Genomic DNA, 20,365 nt, shown 5'->3' on the forward strand with positions numbered 1-20,365 from the left:
CATGAAATACCTCTTGAGTTTTGTGGGGATTTTTCAGTTCTATCTGAGCTCAATTCTTAACATTTCTTGGAAACAATCTGGACTTATTTTGTGTTCCAAGGCTAGATATCAAACTGTTAAAATAAATAGAGACAAAAAATGTTGGAAAAGATGATTTTTGGTGAATTTATAACCCTTGCATTAGCTAGTACTTGACAATGAACACAAAATGTTAATTGTGCTTTCCTCCCACCTTCCTGGCCCCAGTTCATATAAGATGCACATAGTTTGATCTTTTCTTGATAAGAAATTATTGCACTCATATAGGGAACAAGAATACAACAAAATAAGTTCTCAGATAATTTCTACTGTCAACAAATTTTATTTCCAAGATTTGAATTCATGCTACACTGAATTAAAATATTTTTCTTTTGATAGTTTCATAGTTTACATACATACATAGCAAATGAAAAATCCCAGGCCTGTGCAGCTTAATCATGTCGTTCAAAAGTGAACAGGTTGTAAAACTGGCATTGGACTTAGGTTGTTTTCGGTCCTTGAAGACATCCGTCTGTGGTAGCTGAGTTATGTATTGCACACGTCCTCATGTGTCTAAAACTAGTATGCTTAATAAAAATGTAGCTCTGGCATGTGATAAATGTGTTTCACATAAGCTGAGTATCAGGCCATTTCAACATTAAAGAATTAAACAGGTTTATCTTGAATATGGCACACAAAGGTAAATTAATTGCAATGCATTTATTGATTTCTACTTTGTTAATCCTGCTATTTTGATGCTTTTTGAAAGGTCAAATGTGAGCAGAATGGGAGGTTCAAATACAAATTGAATCTTCAAGGTGAAATTTAAAATCTTTATGTTGTAACCAGTGTCTCTAAGCTATTCATATTTTTACTTTCATGTCTTAAACAATGTTGGAAGTGCTGAGAATTTGCCTTGAGCCTAAAGACATTATGTAAAGAGACAATGAATTTTTATTTTCTTGTCATGGTCTTCTGTTGAGTTGCAGGGTCAATAATGATGCTAGTACAATGAATTTCTTGATCAGTCAGTAATGAAAGTTGCCAGCCTTTCTCTTTGTAAAGCTCTGTGTAATTTTGAAAGTTCTTTCCTTTTGTCTGCAGAAGCCATCCACTGTAAAAACTCAGTTACTATTAAATGTAGCTCCCTGTTTCACCGGAGGAAGATCTCCCAATGCATTATTGTTTCTCCAACTCATCACACTCATAATTAAAGTCACATAATGAGCCTATTAGAGCCTTGAATACACATTGTCTGTGGCCCATTTGAGTGGACTTTGCAAAATCCATGTATAATTTACAATACTAATAGTGCATTTGTTTCCCTTACTGTTCTCAGAAGCAATTTCTATCCAGCCATGGTCTATGGCTTTTAGTTCTGTGAGTTAACTGTAAATCCAGAATACGAAGGCAATTCACTGCTGAACTTATTTTGGGATCCTTTCTGGCATGTTTCGAAAACATCCAGTGATGAAATTATTGCCCATCGTTCAAATTTCATTCATAAATAGAGTTTTTCACATTGCTTTGTGTTCAAATCAATTAGACTGACAGCACATGATTCCCCAGGGCATCTCTCTGCACAATTCCCTGGTTGCTGTGGAAACTAGAGGTGGTCATAGGCAGCCGCAGCAGCGGGAGGTGCGCTGGTCCTTGGAGTGGAACTATAATAATAAGGGGAACCTGAAAGTTAACGGACAAGAAGAAAAGACGGTTGGAAGAACATAACAATGCATTAACAAAATGTCATGACTCAGATCACATGGCACTGCTGAAGCTCTTTTAAGTAGCCTCTTTATGGTTAAATATTATTGAAAACTGAAAAGCTCAGCACCCCTCAAATGCTTTGAAAAGCTTGTACTCACAGGGCACTTTCTATCAGCATTACTGTTTTTATATATAAATAGCTATTTAATTCTCTCCAGTTTTCAATATTACAGTGTATTTCCAAAGGTTTCAGTACCTCTCAAGTACCTCACTAAAGTAACCATTTTGCTGTTGATGTACCTGGTCAGTGAATTGATGACAGACAGGCTATGTTGATAAAGTCAGATCTTGTATGTACCCACTAGTATAATCCAGTAGGTAGTAGGCTATTCAGGTTACCTTTGTCCTCCTATTTCCTCAAGTACAATGACTTTACTCATAAGACTTATATTACTATCCTGATCGATGCAGCAATGTCAATATACAGTATATCATTATTTCATTTGATTTTCAGAATGCTATGACAATTATGTCAGTCTATATAAAGTCAGTGTACAAAATCACAAAAAGAATATCGCTTGTAAGTCAAAAAGCAAAAGTAAAGTTAGAAAATCAAGGGACGACAGGGTGACAATAAATGCAACATAGACAGATTACTAGTTAAAAATAAGTCAAAATTTAACAGGTAAATTCCAGTGATGCTTACTTATTAATCCAGAGTTGGTAAAACGCCAGGCATCATTATAGGATGTATAATGGGAGTGAGTGTAAGGGCCTCCTGAATATTCATTTCCTGGAGTCAGAATAATAAATAAAATTCTTTTAATTATCACAAGCATTGTGCATAAAATGTTCAGTTTTGATTAATTAGTGACTAATAGAAGAGCCCAGCCTGGGGGTGTTTTTTGTCTCTTTCTGATGTTCAAAGCAACCATCGAATTTCATGGCTGAGAGAAGCATTTTGTGTTACCAAAGTAACGCATCAACAATCTAGGTCAGAAGGAACAAGGAGAACATCTTCTGCCCCATACATGCATGTTTCATCTTGTCTCATTGCAAAAATACTTAATTGCATCAAAACAAAAGTCAGCAGGTCAGCAAAAGGCCTGTTCAATCATTAACTGCCTGTTATGGAGTGGAACTTCCAATTAATGACAATTATTGCTGAGCATGTGGGCACACTTTCTTTTGCATAAATTTTAACAGAATTTCTGTAAATCTGTTCAAGTCTAAAACTCCAAGATCTTCACAGCTACTTTTACAAACAAAATGTAATTTTTGTAAAAATAGTCACTGTTTAACCCCAAAATCATTAATTCTCAGAGTATCAGCCATCCTGTATTATTTATGTTAAAAGTTGGTGAACTTCAAGATTTTCTACTGTTTAGGAAAATTAGATCTTTACTGAAGCCAAGAACTGCTGATATTCTGGCCATGCAAGAAACTAGAAAATAATCAGGAGAAAAGTTTAATATTTGTTTTCCTTTTTGTCAACCAGATGAACAGAGTTGAGGTACTCCTATTTAGGAAAACTGAGCAGTTTTGGGACAACATATTATCTCATTCACACAAGAGATCCTGAGCAACACACACAAAATGCTGGAGGAACTCAGCTAGTCAAGCAGCATATCTGGAGAGGAATAAATGGTTAACATTTTGAGCCAAGCTTTGGCTCATTATCTCATATTATTTTATTCATTTGATGATGTAAGCGCATCTGCTTCTGAATAGATTTTGTACAAATCTACAATACTGTGCAAAAGTCTGAGGCACCCTAGGTATTTTTATTGGTTTCAGATGCTATAGTCTCCACAGAGCCCTGATCTTGACATCATCGAGGCTGTCTGGTATTACCTAAAGCTGATTTTCTTACAAAACTACATAACAGTGTACCGAAGAGAATTGATGTAGTTTTAAAGACAAAGGGTGGTCACACCAAATATTGATTTGATTAGTTGTTTTTACTATTTATTGCTCTTTATAATAAATATTTTGATACTTAAAAACTTTTCATTATTTTTGAAAGCATCTTTGCTTTACAGATTTTTTTTACATGTGCCTAAGACTTAGTTGCCTTAGTTGCCTTTCTGTCGGCAAAATGACCTTGTTAATGAGAGGTGTCAGAGGAGAATGGGCAGACTGGTTCAAGCTGACAGAATCATGACAGTAACTCAGATAGCCAAGTATACATTCCCTATATGGCTGCCAGAATGTGCCTCAACCTCAAAGCTGGAATTTCACAAGGAAGTATCCAATTAGCCAGTGTTTCATCCAATGCCAAACCTCCATAGACTCTGAAGTGGAGCTGGGATATCTCCCTGGCTAAAGTACACTAATGTCAGGTAAACTCATGCCATTTTAGTACCTGTCTTTAGGAATATAGAGTAAGTTGGAACAGTATAGTGTGATAAGGTGGTGAAAAATTGGAATATGGTGCTTTCCTTTATTAGATAAAGCATACAATATAGGATCAGGGAAGCTTTACTAGATCTTAACATTTCTTATGGTTTTGTTTCATTCCCATTGACACTCGGTAGGCTAAATTTTTAAGCATTATAAAAGGTCCTGATACCTGCATAACCGGAAAGCTGTTATTGCACTGGAGAAGCACAGAGGGAATTTACAAGGATGTTAGCAGAACAGGAAAATTGTAATTATAATAAAATATTTGAGAGACTGGGGTTATTTTATTTGAAACAAAGGAGAATAAAGAGAGATTTAAATGAAAGATATAAAATGATGAAGGACTTAAATAGATAGAGACTATACTCCTTACCTTGGGACCAAAAACTAAAAAAGTTCTGAAGTTCAATGTAAATTTAGTATCAAAGTACATATGTGTCACCATATACTACCTTGAGATTTGTTTTCTTGCAGGCATTCACAGTAGACAAAGAAATACAATTGAATCAATGAAAAACTATACACAAATACTGACAATCAAACACAATATGCAAAAGACAAACTGTACAAATGCAAAAAAAGTAATTATAATAAATAAACAAGCACATAGATAGATAAGTGTATGATTGGCTAGATGGGTAAATAAATAAATAGACATACAGATAGAAAATACATAAATATTTGGACAAAAAATAATACTGAGGACATGCATTACAGAGTCCTTGAAAGTGAGTTCGTAGGTTATGTTCAGTGATAAATGCAGTGGTGCGGTGAGTGAAGTTGTCCACCGCTGGTTCAGGAGCTTGTTGGTTGAAGGGCAATAACTGTTCATGAACTTGATAGTTTGGAACCTAAGGTTCCTGTACCTCCTTCCCAGTGGTAGTAGTGAGAAAAGAGCTTGGCCAGGGTGATGGACATTCACTTAAGTAACTGAAAGAGCTATTAATATAAAGATGAGGAATGTGTTTTTACCTGGTGTATGAGGATTAGAGGGTGGGTATTCTGTTACTCACTGCCTGAAAGGGTAGTAGAGGCAAAAACTCACATCACATTTAAACTGTTCTTGGCCTACAAGGCTATGTGGACTTGCTCAGCAAGGGTAGCTCTTCTGTATTTTGCACAGACTCAGTGGGTTTAATGCCTCCTTCTGTGCCTTAGATTTTCTGTGGTTTTATTAGAGGAATAGACGACTATAGAGGCAGATAAGTTGAGAAATTAAAGTTACAAAAGAACATAAAGGCTATCGATACAACACACTTACCATATTTCATAATCTCTGTTCATTTCTGGTCACTGCTTTACAGGGAAGTTGTGATTGTGTAGCAGAGTGTGCGGAAGGGATTTTCAAGGATGTTGTCAAGACTGGAATATTTTAGCTATTCAGAATGACTGGATGGTTTGGGGTTAGTTTCTTTGGAATAATGGAAAATGAGGAGAGAATTAATTGCAGCACATAAAATTATGAGGACCCTAGTGCAGAGATCATAAGAAACATATTGGTTGTGAAATGTAATGTACTGTATTGATGCAAGATCATTTCTTCTTTGTCCCTGCTGCAAGTATCTCTCTGTGCAGTCATTTACCTGGGTGAAAGATGCAGGTCTTGGGCCACTGAAAGTAATACCTAACACCATGTGTATGTTCTGATAATAACTGGCAATGAGCCAAATAAGAGTGCTTACCAGTCACCATTCCAGCGATGGCAGATGATGTGTAACTGGCTTGACTATTTGCAGGAATGTGAGGGGGGTACCCTGGCAGCGTTGAGCTCATAATTTCACGCCCTAGAAGACATTATAATTTGTAAAGTTATGGTCCATTGGTGTCATCTCTTCAACTCAACTGAAATACAGATTCAAATAAAGTACTTCTTTATTAAATTTGGTATTCAACCTCCTTTTGTCTCCTGAGAGTACTGTGTAGTATCCCATTGATCCCAGCCACACTTAGGAGGACCTTGTCCATGATTACCCCTTGCTGGGTATTGAATGCAAATTATCCAATGTTTGAGCCATTTTATCTATTTTATCCAATTTCTGCATATTTGAAGATGCCAACAGATGGCTGTCTTATTGTGATCAGCAGAAATATTAATTAAGATTTCTTTTCAAGACCTAAACACTGAAGCTCATCGCTGTGGATTACCGTTACTGTAGCTGCACCTGTTAATTAAATATAGATTGGGATTCAGACCTCAGACCCAAGGACTGCTGGAGCTCATGAAATCATACACCTGCAAACTCAGCATCTTTGGAGGAAAAGCTAAATTACAGTCAAGGGCTTGAAGTTACACAAAATCTGTGGAAATCAGTTATAGCATCTCTTTATTGTCACGAGCATAGTTTTCTACAATTTATTGGCTACTTGTAAAAGGAGATAATACTTGTTCAATTTCCAAATCAAAAGCAGTATACTTTGGATATTTGGAGCATTGTGGACATGCTATGTTTGTGCCAGAATGTGTGATGACATTTGCGGGCTGCCCCCTGCACATCCTTAAATTGTGTTTGTTGTTAACACAAGCAATACATTTCACTGTATATTTTCATGTGCATGTGATAAATAAATCTGAATCTGATATGGGGGGGGTTGATTCACATCTGCTTGAAATGAATCTGAAATGGCAGAAAAAAAGAGTTGAAACTAATCTTGAAAATGGAGCTTAAATATATGTAAATGGTTCATGGGTTAAGGTCTTGAAATGGGACTACTGGCCATCCACAGACATGGCATTTGTAAATAAAACATAAATCCCATAGATTTGAACCTGTATGGATTAGTGGGTGTTGTTACCCATTAATGTTGTTACCCATTAATGGCTGAATTAGAAATATACCCATGGTGGTCTGTCAATTCACAACTGACAACAGAGGGAAAAAACTACTTAAAGACAGTAAAGCAACAAAAATAACTGGGTTCAATCTCCAGTCCAATATTCATGGAGTAAGAGAACAAAAAATAAAATAAATTGCAAAAAATACTATGGATATAGTATTCCAGCAAATTAATATTTCAGTATGGTGTAATTCATTGGTTTGTATATATTAAATGAGGAATAATGTTGCTGGGGAATTTCAGACTGCGGGGACTGGATATTCCAGTGCATTCTTGAACATGTGCTGGACTGGCTGAAATATTGTGGAACAAAATTCAGTGGCTTGCATATCTGTACATGCTTGCATACACAGGTATCAGAGGCGAAAGAAGTAACTGGTAAAAAATTAGATCATGTAACATCTCTTTGTGCATGATACAATTTCTGTTCTCCTCCTAGGTCTCTACCCTCAATGATATCCCTGTTAACCCACCTTGTGACTAGGTCCCAAACTCTGCACCATCCAGATGAAAGATGAGCTTTATTTGTCATATGTGTATTAAAGCATACAGTGAAATGCATTGTCTGTGTCAACAACCAATACAGTCCAAGGATGTGCTAGAGGCAGCCTGCAAGTATTGCCATTCTTCTATGTTAACATAGCACGCCCACAGCTTACTAACTGATATATCTTTGAAATGTGGCAGGAAACTTGAATGCCTGGAAGAAACCCTCGCATTCACAGGGAGAAAGTACAAACTCCTTACAGACAGCAGTGGAAATTGAACCCTGTGTGCAGGTGTAGTTAAGTGTTATACTAGCCACTGCACTACCATGGCACATCACCATGACCAGTTCCCTTGAGACTTATCTGCTACTATGTTTTCCAGTGCAGAACTCAGTGTTAGCCTGCTGCGTCTATTTAATGTGCCTAAACAGACATCTTAGAATTTTTAGGCAAGTGACCAAATGGCCTTTTCCTGCTCCTATCTCTTATGTTCTTATACGTCTTTAATAATATATCCGATTTTCAGTATTAGCAAGATTTTTGAGTGTCAGCCACTTATCAAAACTTTTTTTTTAAAATGATGGGTTCAGAATACTGTAACAGCAGTGACTACTATGTTTTGTGATTAAGAAGTAAAGTAATGTACAGTATAATGGTAGTGCAATGCATATATCAGCACAGGACAAGGAGTGGTTTCAAATACAAACAACATGTACTAGTTTAAGAGTTAGAATTTCAGGTCAAAAACTCTTCATCGGTTTAAACAAAAGGTCTTTGACCTAAAATGTTAACTTTGGGTCTCTTTCCATGGATGCTAAATGTTCCAGCCATTTCTATTTTTGCTTTAGATTTCCCAAACAGTGAATTCCAGTTAATTGGGCCATCAGTTATTTAAATACATAACTTGTTACTCAGTTAAACATTAGTTTTTTTTTATATCTTCTTAACTATTTCCATGAAACTTTGGCTAATTGGGCTATAATGTCTGGATGTGTCTCAATTAATCCACTCTATTTGCAGGTTTTTAAATTTTCAAGTAATAATTTAATGATTTTTAAATTCATGCCTGGTGATTCAATGGCATATTACTGTTCATTGCAGGATTGTGAAATTGAAAATCAGTCTTTCCGGGTGTGAGGCATGATAATGACCATTTGCAGGTTGTCTTGCATCCCTCAAAGAATCTACTCAGGCCATGCATATGGCCTGGAATGATTCTTGTGGCAGGGATGCATGAGATCTCATCATGTATAGCTGAAATGAAGAGAAGTTTCTTACTAAAAGAATAAGAATCTGTGAAATTCTCTACCCTGATGCTCAGTTTTTTAAACAGAAGCCAATGGATTTCTGGATATTAAAACATATGGGATTAGTGCAAGAAATGCTATTTGAGGTAGTAGATTTGACTTGAACTTTCTGAACAATCTTAAGGGATTGAATGGTCTGCTCTAAGCTCTTATATCCTTACTTCATGTAGGAATAATATAGGAAACTTGGACCGCAATTTTCTTCAGTACAATGATGATTCTTACAACATCAATTCTATACCATACTATGATTTTGAAGTCTGGAATTCTTGCAAGATATGTAAGGTCCTTTCCATGTCTCTTAATACACTGTTAAGTCTTCCTCCACTACTTTTTCATCACATCACTTACTACTCCTGTCACTGCAGCAACCCAGCCACCGTCCCCTATCTGCCACCCCCTCCCTTGTGTCATACTCCGAGAGCACTTTTCCCTGCACCACCTCCACCACCATTGTGTTGTACTGTCTCTTGACCATTCCTCCAGCACACTACCAATTTTTACCTCCCTCCCAGCATCTCATTTCCAACCGGGTAGACCATAACAAATATTATCTCACTTCATCATTGCCATTTTAGCAAAATTTTTAGGATGAATTAGAAATTCTAGGTACACATGCTTCTGAGTGAAGTATGGTGCCTAGTGGGTAACTTCCCCAATACTGAATGTAATGGTACATTGGCAGGTACTCTTCCTTCTCACCTTCCTCGGCCCCACATATTTACTTAGAATCTGTCACTGTTAAATCAGTAAAATGAAGAATTCCATAATGTAATATGACATACAGAAAACTTATTTTTTTTATTTTTCAAAATTACTTGTGAATGGGCCAAAATCCAAAGTCTTTTGTTCTTCTGCTGAATCTAAATGCAATTTTTGTTTGGATTTAATACTCAATCCCGTTAATATACTTTACACATAGTTAAATTTTCCTCCACTATCCTCCCATCAATTCACTTACCACCCCTGGCACTGCACCAACCAATCTGCCATCCTCTGCCTTCTGGGCAATACAGTAGCATAGCAGTTAGTGTAACACCATTATAGTGCCAGCGATCAGGGTTCAATTCCTACAGTGTCTGTAAGGAGTTTATACATTCTCCCCATGACTGTGTGGGTTTCTCCTGGGTGCTCTGGTTTCCTTCCACATTCCAAAGACATACTGGTTAGGGTTAGTAAGTTGTGAGCATGCTATGTTGATCTGGTTAGGGTTAGTAAGTTATGAGCATGCTATGTTGATCTGGTTAGGGTTAGTAAGTTGTGAGCATGCTATGTTGCAACACACATCAAAGTTGCTGGTGAACGCAGCAGGCCAGGCAGCATCTCTAGGAAGAGGTAGAGTCGACGTTTCAGGCCGAGACCCTTTGTCAGGATTAACTGAAGGAAGAGTTAGTAAGAGATTTGAAAGTGGGAGGGGAAGTGGGAGATCCAAAATGATAGGAGAAGACAGGAGGGGAGGGATGGAGCCAAGAACTGGACAGGTGTTTGGCAAAGGGGATATGAGAGGATCATGGGACAGGAGGTCCGGGGAGAAAGACAAGGGGGGGGGGAACCCAGAGGATGGGCAAGGGGTATAGTCAGAGGGACAGAGGGAGAAAAAGGAGAGTGAGAGAAAGAATGTGTGTATATAAATAAATAACAGATGGGGTACAAGGGGGAGGTAGGGCATTAGCAGAAGTTAGAGAAGTCGATGTTCATGCCATCAGGTTGGAGGCTACCCAGACGGAATATAAGGTGTTGTTCCTCCAATCTGGTTAGGGTTAGTAAGTTGTGAGCATGCTATGTTGATCTGGTTAGGGTTAGTAAATTGTGAACATGCTATGTTGATCTGGTTAGGATTAGTAAGTTGTGAGCATGCTATGTTGATGTAGAAGCATGGTAACACTTGCGGGATGCCCCCAGCATATCTTTGGACTGTGTTGGATGTTGATGCAAACAGTACATTTTACCGTGTTTCAATGTACGTGTGACAAATAAGCTATTCTTTAACCCCTGTGCAAAGAAGGTTTGAAGGGAATCTAAAATGAAGACCATATACACTATGCAGGGTATAGTATACAGTATATTGCAATTTATAAGGCACTTAGTGTTTAATTCTCTGCCAATCATACATTCATTTCCATATTTTCCCATTTAATTGTTTGAACAGAACATAGAGCCCTCTACAAACATACTCACCTGTCACTACTGAGTATCCCTGTGATCCAGAGATATTCCTGCCTATTGGAGTGGCAGAAGAGGACAAACTTGGCTTCCCTTCATCCATTCCATTACTTAAGGTTGAAAGTGGATACAGAGCAGTCTGGAATATGAGTAGCACAACAAGATTGCAGTTTAAAGAATCATAGTGTTGTACAACATAGAAACAGGCCCTACAGCTCACCACATCTCCGCCGATCATCATCTATAATAATTTCACTTGCCTGCATTAACTCCATATTCTTCAATGCACCTGTACCTGTACAAATGTCTGTCAAAGATTTACTAATCACAGGCTTCAAGAAAACTCTGATCCTCAATGATGGCCTCATGTGCCAAAGACAGGCAGGTACAACCACATTCAGCTGTAAGTGCTGCTTGGTACACTATTTATCACACTTGTCAAGGTTAAATTTTCACTGCCAAAACTCTACCCAACTTTCCATCTCAAACATATCCTGTTCTAGCTTTAAACAAGCTTACTCACTTTCCCCAGTTCTTTCTGATGTCTGTGTACACTGAGATCTCAGAACCTTTATTGCAACTATTTAGCTGAATAATTTGGAACAGTGCTCCATGAGGAAAAAGAACAGATAACCTTTAATCTGCAAAAATACACTTCGCCAATTTATCCTGATCACTGCTGTCTCAAATACACACGTATCAAGTGAGCAGAATGGTGAGCAGCTAGTTTAACTGAGTTCACACAGGACATGCATCCTGGTGTAATAAATTTCTGCACAATGCTATATTTTGAATTTCAGTAGTTAACCACCACTTCAAACACAATGCCAAGAGTGCTGGCCGTTCTTTACTCACCTGCTCTCCCTTGGTGTGACTGGCAGCTGCAAAGACCTCTGCATAATGCTGTCGTTCAAAGGCACAGTCCAGGGCTTCAAGATGCTGGGCAAAAGCCTCGGTGCGGAGTTGTTTTCGAGGGCCCCCACTACTACTCTGGGAGTCAGCACTGATCACACAAATATCTTCCTCACCTGCAAGTGAAAGTAAATAATGTGCATTTATTGTGCCTAAACAATAAAGTCCAGAGATGCACTTTTCAATTTGATTCACATTAATACTAAAATCTGTCATCTCTGTGGTCTGAATTGACATGAATTATACATGTTTCTGTGCTGTTATTCGCCTGATATACTGTAACCTCTTGTGTCTAATGTCTTATTTTGCAGTCTTTTTTCTCTCTTCACTCTTTGTATAATTTAAGTTTTGTATGTTGTCTGAATCTAAGTGCCTATGATGCCTCTGCAAGCAGGGTTTTCAGTGTACCTCTACCTTACCATACTCGTGCACATGACCATACACTTAATTTTAACACTCCTTAAATCACCTTAATAATACGTCTATATGTTTAACATGTATGCTCTTAATTCATTGCTTCAAACCGTTACCTCTGAGCTTTAAGAAATTCTTCTTAAAGCACAGAGATAATTCCTGCCAGTTCCCTGACAGCCCCAGATGTAGTGTACATGGATTTCAAATAACATTCAACAGGATGTTGCACAAGCAATTATTATTTACATTTTCCACATTGAGTTCATTGGATGTGGAATGTACCATCTGAAAAGATTGGGAAACAAGTTCAATAATACCATTTTTTAAAATTAGTTAAGTTATAAAGGATAAAGAGTAAAAAGCTTCATAGAACCAGCATGGGTATTTGAGAGCAAACGCTAATTAAATCGCCTTCTGTATTAGTCTGCAGTTCTGTGTGAGGTTTGATTGAAAAAATTACTCAGCAACCGGCTCAACTGTGTGATTATAGTATGGGAATCAGCTAGCTAACACTGTACTACAGTAGTGAACGGCATAAGCGTGTTCTAGGCCCAAAGATAACACAATTTCTTCCGTCCAGATTTCTCATGATATGCCATATACAGGAGTGTCACTTAGCTTTTCAACAACTATAATATGCTTCAAACAAAGTCTAAGAGAACAATGGGTTAGTAAGAGTTGAGCATGATCATTGTAATCAATTATGAGGCACTGGGGATCAAATACTTATAAATAATTCATTTTTTAAATTAAGCCTGTGATCCCTCAGCTGCCCCTCTTGCTACCGAGCACCCCCCCCCCCCACCAACCGTTTATATCTATTGCTCCTTAGAAACTCCCACTGCCCCGAGTGGGGATGATATTGGGAAATTACAGGCAATGATCATAATTCAGAAGTATATCCAGTAGAGTATCTCGTAGTTTTGTAAGCTACCTGCAAAACATGGTCGTATATCACCAGCACCATCTTGCCATTGTGAAACACCACTAAGTATGTGCCCAGCTTCGTCAATTGTTTCTCATCGAGCAACTCTCTGGAATTGACTACATCTACACTGCACTGGCTCCAAAACCAGTCGTCCTTCCTCAGGTACAGAGTCAGGAACACCAACTCAGTACTTTAAAAGACAATCAAGCATGTTTCATAAAGACAATAGGTGCACAGCATAATCATTAGTCTGCTAATTCTCCATGAATCATCACCACCTTGTCTAAAAAATGAAGACAAACCAACTCTGTTCTTTATTTGTCTAATGTGATTGCTTTGTGCTCCATTCTTCTAATGATATCCTAATTATAGCCCCATTAGGTCAGTTGTTAAATGCAATTATTGATGCTACAGAAAGCTAACTAAGCTGATTTTGGGAAGGCTGGCCACATAAATATTACAGCTGACCTCACCAGCTATCAATTATTTCGGCGGGGTGGGGTGGGTTGGAGAACCCAAAGATTACTGCAAGCTAGCAGTATTTTTGGGAGGGTTCGTGTACTGGGGTTTACTGCATAGAATAGAAACATGGAAAACCTCCAGCATGATAAAGGCCCTTTGGCCCACGATGCTGTGCCGAACAAGTACTGACTTTAGAAGTTACCTAGGGTTACCCATAGCCCTCTATTTTTCTAAGCTCCATGTACCTATCTAAGTGTCTCTTAAAAGACCCTATTGTATCCGCCTCCACCACCGTCACCGGCAGCCCAGCCCATTCCACGCACTCACCACTCAGCATACAAAAGTTACCCCTGACATCTCCTCTGTACCTACTTCCAAGCACCTTAAAACTATGTCCTCTCATATTAGCCATTTCAGCCCTGGGAAAAAGCCTCTGACGATCCACATGATCAATGCCCCTCATCATCTTATACACCTCTATCAGGTCACCTCTCATCCTTCGTCTCTCCAAGGAGAAAAGGTCAAGTTCACTCAACCTATTCTCATAAGGCATGCTCCCCAATCCATGCAACATCCTTGTAAATATCCTCTGCACCCTTTCTATTGTTTCCACATCCTTCCTGTAGTGAGGTGACCAGAACTGAACACAGTATTCCAAGTGGGGTCTGACCAGGGTCCAATAGAGCTGTAACATTACCTCTCGGCTCTTGAACTCAATCCCATGATTGATGCAGGCCAATGCACCATATGCCTTTTTAACCACGCAGTCAACCTGTGCAGTAGCTTTTGAGTGTCCTATGGACACGGACCTCAAGATTCCTCTGATCCTCCACACTGCCAAGAGTCTTACCATTAATACTATATTCTGGCATCATATTTGACCTACCAAAATGAACCATCTCACACTTATCTGGGTTAAACTCCATATGCCACTTCTCAATCCAGTTTTGCATCCTATCGATGTCCCGCTCTGACAGCCCTCCACACTATACACAGCACCACCAACCTCTGTGTCATCAGCAAATTTACTAACCCATCCCTCCACTTCCTCATCCAGATCATTTATAAAAATCATGAAGAGAAGGGATCCCAAAAAAGATCCCTGAGGCACACCACTGGTCACCGACCTCTATGCAGAATATGACCCGTCTACAACTGCTCTTTGCCTTCTGTGGGTAAGCCAGCTCTGGATCCACAAAGCAAGGTCCCCTTGGATCCCATGCCTCCTTACTTTCTCAATAAGCCTTGCATGGGGTATCTTATCAAATGCCTTGTTGAAATCCACATACACTGCATCTACTGCTCCACCTTCATCAATGTGTTTAATCACATCCTCAAAAAAATCAATCAGACAAAGCCATGCTCACTATTCCTAATCATATTATGCCTCTCCAAATGTTCATAAATCCTGCCTCTCAGGATCTTCTCCATCAACTTACCAACCACTGGTCTATAATTTCCTGGGCTATATCTACTCCCTTTCTCAAATAAGGGAACAATATCTGCAACCCTCCAATCCTCCAGAACCTCTTCCGTCCCCATTGATGATGCAAAGATCATTACCAGGGACTCAGCATTCTCCTCCCTCGCCTCCCACTGTAGCCTGGGGTTTATCTCATCCGGTCCTGGTGACTTATCTAACTTGATGCTTTCCAAAAGCTCCAGCACATCCTCTTTATTAATGTCTATATGCTTAAGCTTTTCAGAATAGTAGCACAGAGGGCAAGTATCCAGGGACACAAACTGCCATTAGTTGGTAGAGTATTTAACCTAGACTTAAATAAGGTGAAAGTTGCAGTATTGTTAACAAGGAAAAGGAAAGCTTTTGATTTTAGGGGAAAATATAGTGTCAGGTAATGCATTTGGAAAGATGCAACGTGATAAGGGAACATACCGTAAGACTATAGGACATAGGACATTACGCCATGCGACAGATCACGTCTGCTCCACCATTTCATCATTGCTAATTTATTTTCCACCTGAACCCCATTCTCCTGTCTTCTCCCTGTAACCTTTGACATCTTGCTAATCAAGAACCTATCAACCTCTGGTTTAACTATCCCCAGTGACTTGGACTCCACAGCTTTCCTTGGCAATGAATTCCACAGATTCACTCTGGCTAAAGAAGTTATCTCTTCATCTGTGTTCTAAAAGGACATCCTTGTATTCTGAGGCTGTGCCCCCAGTCCTAGACCCCCTCCCCCACTATTGGAAACATCCTTTCCACATCCATTCTACTTAGGCCTATTAATATGAGGGTTCAATGAAATACCCCTGATTCTTCAAAATTCCGGGGGGTACAGGCCCTGAGCCATTAAATGCTTCTTATGCATTAACCCTTTCATTTCCGGGATCATTCTTCTGAACCTCCTCTGGACCATCTCCAATGCCAACAACTCCTTTCTCAGATAAGAGGCTCAAAACTGCTCACAGTACTCCAAATAAATGGAGTAGAGGAGTAGAGTTACCTTGGAGTGTACATCCACAAATAATTAAAAATAACTGAACAGGTAGACAGGGTATTTTAAAAAGACAAATTGGATGATTTCCTTTATTAGCCAAAATATAGGATATAAAGCCAGGCATGAAATGAGTACAATATTCATTAGGCCACAGCTTGAGTATTGTTTACAGTTCTTGCTACTGCATTTCAGAATTGGAAAATGTTATATATAATGAAATATTGGATAAGCTAAGATTATTCCATTTGGGACTGGAGGTTAATTTTAGCAAAAGTGTATCAAAATGTGTAAGTCCTAAGTAAATAGGAAGGACCTACCTCTTTCCTTGGGGTTCAAAAACCAAGGAGCATTGATTTAAAGTAATTGACAGAAAGATTATGTGAAAAATAAGGAAAATAATTTTAACCCTGCTTCTGGATTTCACTTCCTAGAGGGCAGGTGAAGGAAGAAATCCCTGAAAGAGCTTGGTAGCTCTTTGTTGACCAGCACCGATTCAAATGCCAAATGACCTTCAGTATCATAAATTGCTATGCTCTTTGAAAAAAATACTAGTTTCAGTAAAAAGGATCATGAAATTGCCAGCATGGTAAAAAGCCATTTGGTTCACTAATTTCTTTGGAGTGGGGCATGGAAGGAATTTGCTCTCCTTACCTGGCTTGGGTAAGCAGTGACTCCAGATCCATAGTCCTGTCTTCTTAGACAGTCCTTAGGATCAAGGATGACTTGTTTCCACTCTAGTTTTGTGGGTTTAGTGGTGGATGATGAGGTCAATCTGCAAATCACTGACTCTTTCATGAGTGGTTCAGGAGGTCCCTGATAGGGTAGTTATTCGGCTAGTTTGTAAGCCAGAGCACTCCTTTTGCTATTGATGTTGGCATGCCATTGAGGCTCTTGATACCATGCTAAATGCTCTATGTCCACTTTGAGCAGCTGTAGGTCAGAGATTCCCAAAAGTAAGTGTGGATGTTGCAATTATTTGAGAACACTTTAAGAACATCCTTGAATCTTTTCTTCTTTCTGTATTGTAATCTCTTCCCACAGTGGAGCTTGGAATAGGGTTTATCTTGGGAGTTTGGTGTCATGTATACAAATCATATCACCTGCCCTACAGGGTTGACTGAGTGTAACCAGGGCGTATGTCCTGGAATATTAGCCTGGAAGAGGGCTCGGATGTTGGCTTACTTATCCTTCCAGTGAATTTGGAGGAATTTGTGGAGGAATCATTGACAATTTCTCCATTGTCTTGAGATGCCTGCTTTAGATAGTCCAGGTATCTGAAGTATGGGAATTACTGCTGCCCTGTAGACCATGAGTTTTGTGTTGGTTTGAGGTCTTTATCTTCAAAGACCCTTTTCCTTAGCTAGTCGAATGTTGTGCATTAAGAATGATAGCAAATCTCATCATCTATGCCTGTTGATACTGAGATGGTTCTTCAAATATGGGATGTGATCCACTTTTTTCCAGACTTTTGCATGCATCTTTATTATTAGAAGGCACCCCTATATGGCAGGGACAGGTCAGTAAGGGACCCTTGTTTGCATTTGATGATGATTTGGAGCTCAGCACACAAATATGTACAAGCATTCACCTTCAACCCAGTTGTATATACAATTTAGATTTGTTCAACTCCAGAAGAAAATTCTTAACTATCCTATGAAGTTACCTAGTGAGCATCTTGGTTATATCATGCATCAGCATGTTAAAGCAGAATAAAACCAAAAAAAAAACATCCAGCTTCACTTCCAGCCACGAACTGGGACATTACTGACTGCAGAATCCTTGTGACAAGCATCCTGGAGAATGTTGTCTCACTGAGGTGGTGGGAATAATCAAGCAACAGTCTGATGCATCCATTCATAGAACTGTGCTTTAAAGACAATGTGCCAGGCTCCTCCATTACATCCCTTGCTATACCCTGGCCCATCAGCAGCACAGATGTATTAAAGATGCCTCATTGGTATGCATTTGGTAAACAGGCCCTAAGAGTCCTCAACAATAATGCCAGGCCTCATGGAAGTACTGTGAGGATGGAAAGCTCCTGCTGGTAGGTCAATAAAATGCATTGATAAATCAGCATTAATTACTCTGAGCAGGGAAATTCCATGTTCACCACCAACATGGATGAACCCTGAAGGTGTGAGATTGAGGCTATATTGATAGTACTGTAACTATATGGAACAAGAGAATAAAGAAAATACTCACAGGTCAAGCTATCAACATTAATTGTGATTTTCTCTCTATGGTTGTTGCTTGACTTGTGTACTTCCAACATGCTCTATTTTTATTCCAGCTAAATTCAGCCATATCAGTCTACTCTCAGTCTCAGAGACGTGATGGAAGGGCTTGTTGAAAGCACTAGCAAATAATTTACTCATCAACAAATGTCCATTGTTGCTCCTTTACATTTCATCACAATCTCTCAGCTTCTGACCACATCAGAGAATTGGTCTGAAAGAAAGATGTGAAATGAGATGAAGACCCTTGGCATCAATGGCCAAACCACAAGACAGCACCTAGGGTGAAAAGACTGTCTTCATTCTTTGTACCTCTTTATAAAGAAGATTTGTCTAGTTGCTGAATCATTCATATTGGGAGTTAGTAAGAAATAAAAGTAAAATTAAATAAATTAGAGAGCTTTGATAAAGTATATTGTTAGTTGGCAAAGGACAGTGGACAGTAGACAAATGAATAGTACAGGGTAAACTGATCATTTAACAATGGCATCGAATCGTGTTAACTTAAACCATTAGCGTATATGAGATAAGGACATAAGTATAACAAAACATCTCTGATCTCATTGATTAGCTCATCACATCCAAGGGGTCAAAATAGTCTACTTCTATCCCTAATGTCCTGGCATTAATCGAGTAATTTATCAGCCTGTCTAAAGTCTTTAGCAGAGGGTTACATATATGTTTTGATTATAAATAATGAACAAGAATGAATACTTCTAATCAAAGACAAAAATTATACTTTAACCAGCAACTGCAATTACCACATGTTTTGCTATGAACCAATTTAGATTTTGATGGGACTGGAAAGGAATTTCTAAAGTGAAACCTGGGCACTGAAAAGACCAGTTTTCAAAACAGAAAATGCTGGTATATATTAGCAGAGCAGCCTATAGATTTCTAGGATCTGTTGCATCTTTTACTTTTATAAAATAGATGTTAATTTTTCTAGTATCTTCTATTTTCTACAGAAATTAGATAGTAAAGGTTCAAAAGAATTTATTGGATATCAGACTGTGATCCCAACTCTGTTCCTGTTCCGTTGAAGCTCAGCTCTTCAGAGAAATTATCTCAACCCTAGTCAGAATAACCTGACTAAGATCTTAAATCCCCATCTTGTCCAGCTTTGGTTTATTAATGGTTATTTCATGGCACTACATCACTTCATGAAGAAATCACATTAGCAACGCGGTGTTTACAAGCATCTAAAATCTAAAAATAAAAAAACAAAACTCAGCAGTAGTTTGTGATCAGGCTGAGAATTATTGTAGAATCAGCACCATTTCATTCGAGACTCAGTCTGGTTTCCTTACTTTCAGCCAGTTTCCTTTTGGTTTCATTACTGGATTGTACAATCCCAAGAAGACCATTAATGGAATAGGATGAACCCAGGGAATCACTGGGTGGAGGAGATTCTGGGGGTGTAACTGTCGAGTTGGGCACTGGAGGGGAAAAAACAACAAAATTAAAGATCAAGATTATTCATTTACCCAATCAATCAAGTATCAGTGAGCCTAAATACTGAATCTGTAAAGAGTAGTAAATTTGTAGCAAACTTTATGGCAACAGCTAATGTCAACCATAGGAGACTTTCACTTTATCCAAGATTTGCTGTATTGAAATCAAAATAGGAACTTGTTTAGGCTTCCTATTTCAGGATATTGACAACAACTATATGCAATCTATCATCTACCAAGTTGACTGTAGTGAATTCAGCATAACTGTGGAATCAGTTTGTAAAACTCACTATTATAGGTGGCATAATATTGTACAGCTTGGAAGTAGGCCATTCAGTCCCCTGAGGTTATGCATTTTCCCATTGGACAGTTTTGCATAATGGTTGATTGGGTGAGCTGCCCTAATGACTATTGTCCAGTACCACTCACACCTACGGTGATGAAGTGCTATGGCTAGAATTAACTCCTATCTCAGGAAGGATCTGGACCCACTACAATTTGACTATCTCCACAATAGGTCTATGGTGGATGCGATCTCATTGGCTCATTATGCAGCCTTGGATCACCTGGACAGTACC

The 20,365-nt window shown here is 38.7% G+C and overlaps 1 protein-coding gene across 7 annotated transcripts in view; it reads right to left on the minus strand.

The window, feature by feature from the left end:
* Positions 1–350: 350 nt before the first annotated feature.
* The window catches only part of LOC134351071 (paired box protein Pax-8-like), a 66,841-nt gene continuing 46,826 nt past the window's right edge, over positions 351–20,365 (minus strand). For 6 of the 7 annotated variants that reach the window (XM_063057114.1, XM_063057118.1, XM_063057113.1 and 3 more), the window contains 6 exons: positions 19,644–19,772; positions 11,777–11,949; positions 10,937–11,060; positions 5,811–5,912; positions 2,432–2,518; positions 351–1,682 (listed from right to left, as the gene is read on the minus strand). In XM_063057114.1, the coding sequence (XP_062913184.1) occupies positions 1,561–1,682; positions 2,432–2,518; positions 5,811–5,912; positions 10,937–11,060; positions 11,777–11,949; positions 19,644–19,772 (737 nt within the window). In that variant the 3' untranslated portion in view covers positions 351–1,560. Of the gene's footprint in view, positions 1,702–2,431; positions 2,519–5,810; positions 5,913–10,936; positions 11,061–11,776; positions 11,950–19,643; positions 19,773–20,365 lie in introns of all 7 variants that reach the window. The other variant, XM_063057115.1, reaches the window with a different exon arrangement.

This window comes from Mobula hypostoma, chromosome 8 (assembly GCF_963921235.1).
Source record: "Mobula hypostoma chromosome 8, sMobHyp1.1, whole genome shotgun sequence".
Taxonomy (NCBI): Eukaryota; Metazoa; Chordata; class Chondrichthyes; order Myliobatiformes; family Myliobatidae; genus Mobula; species Mobula hypostoma.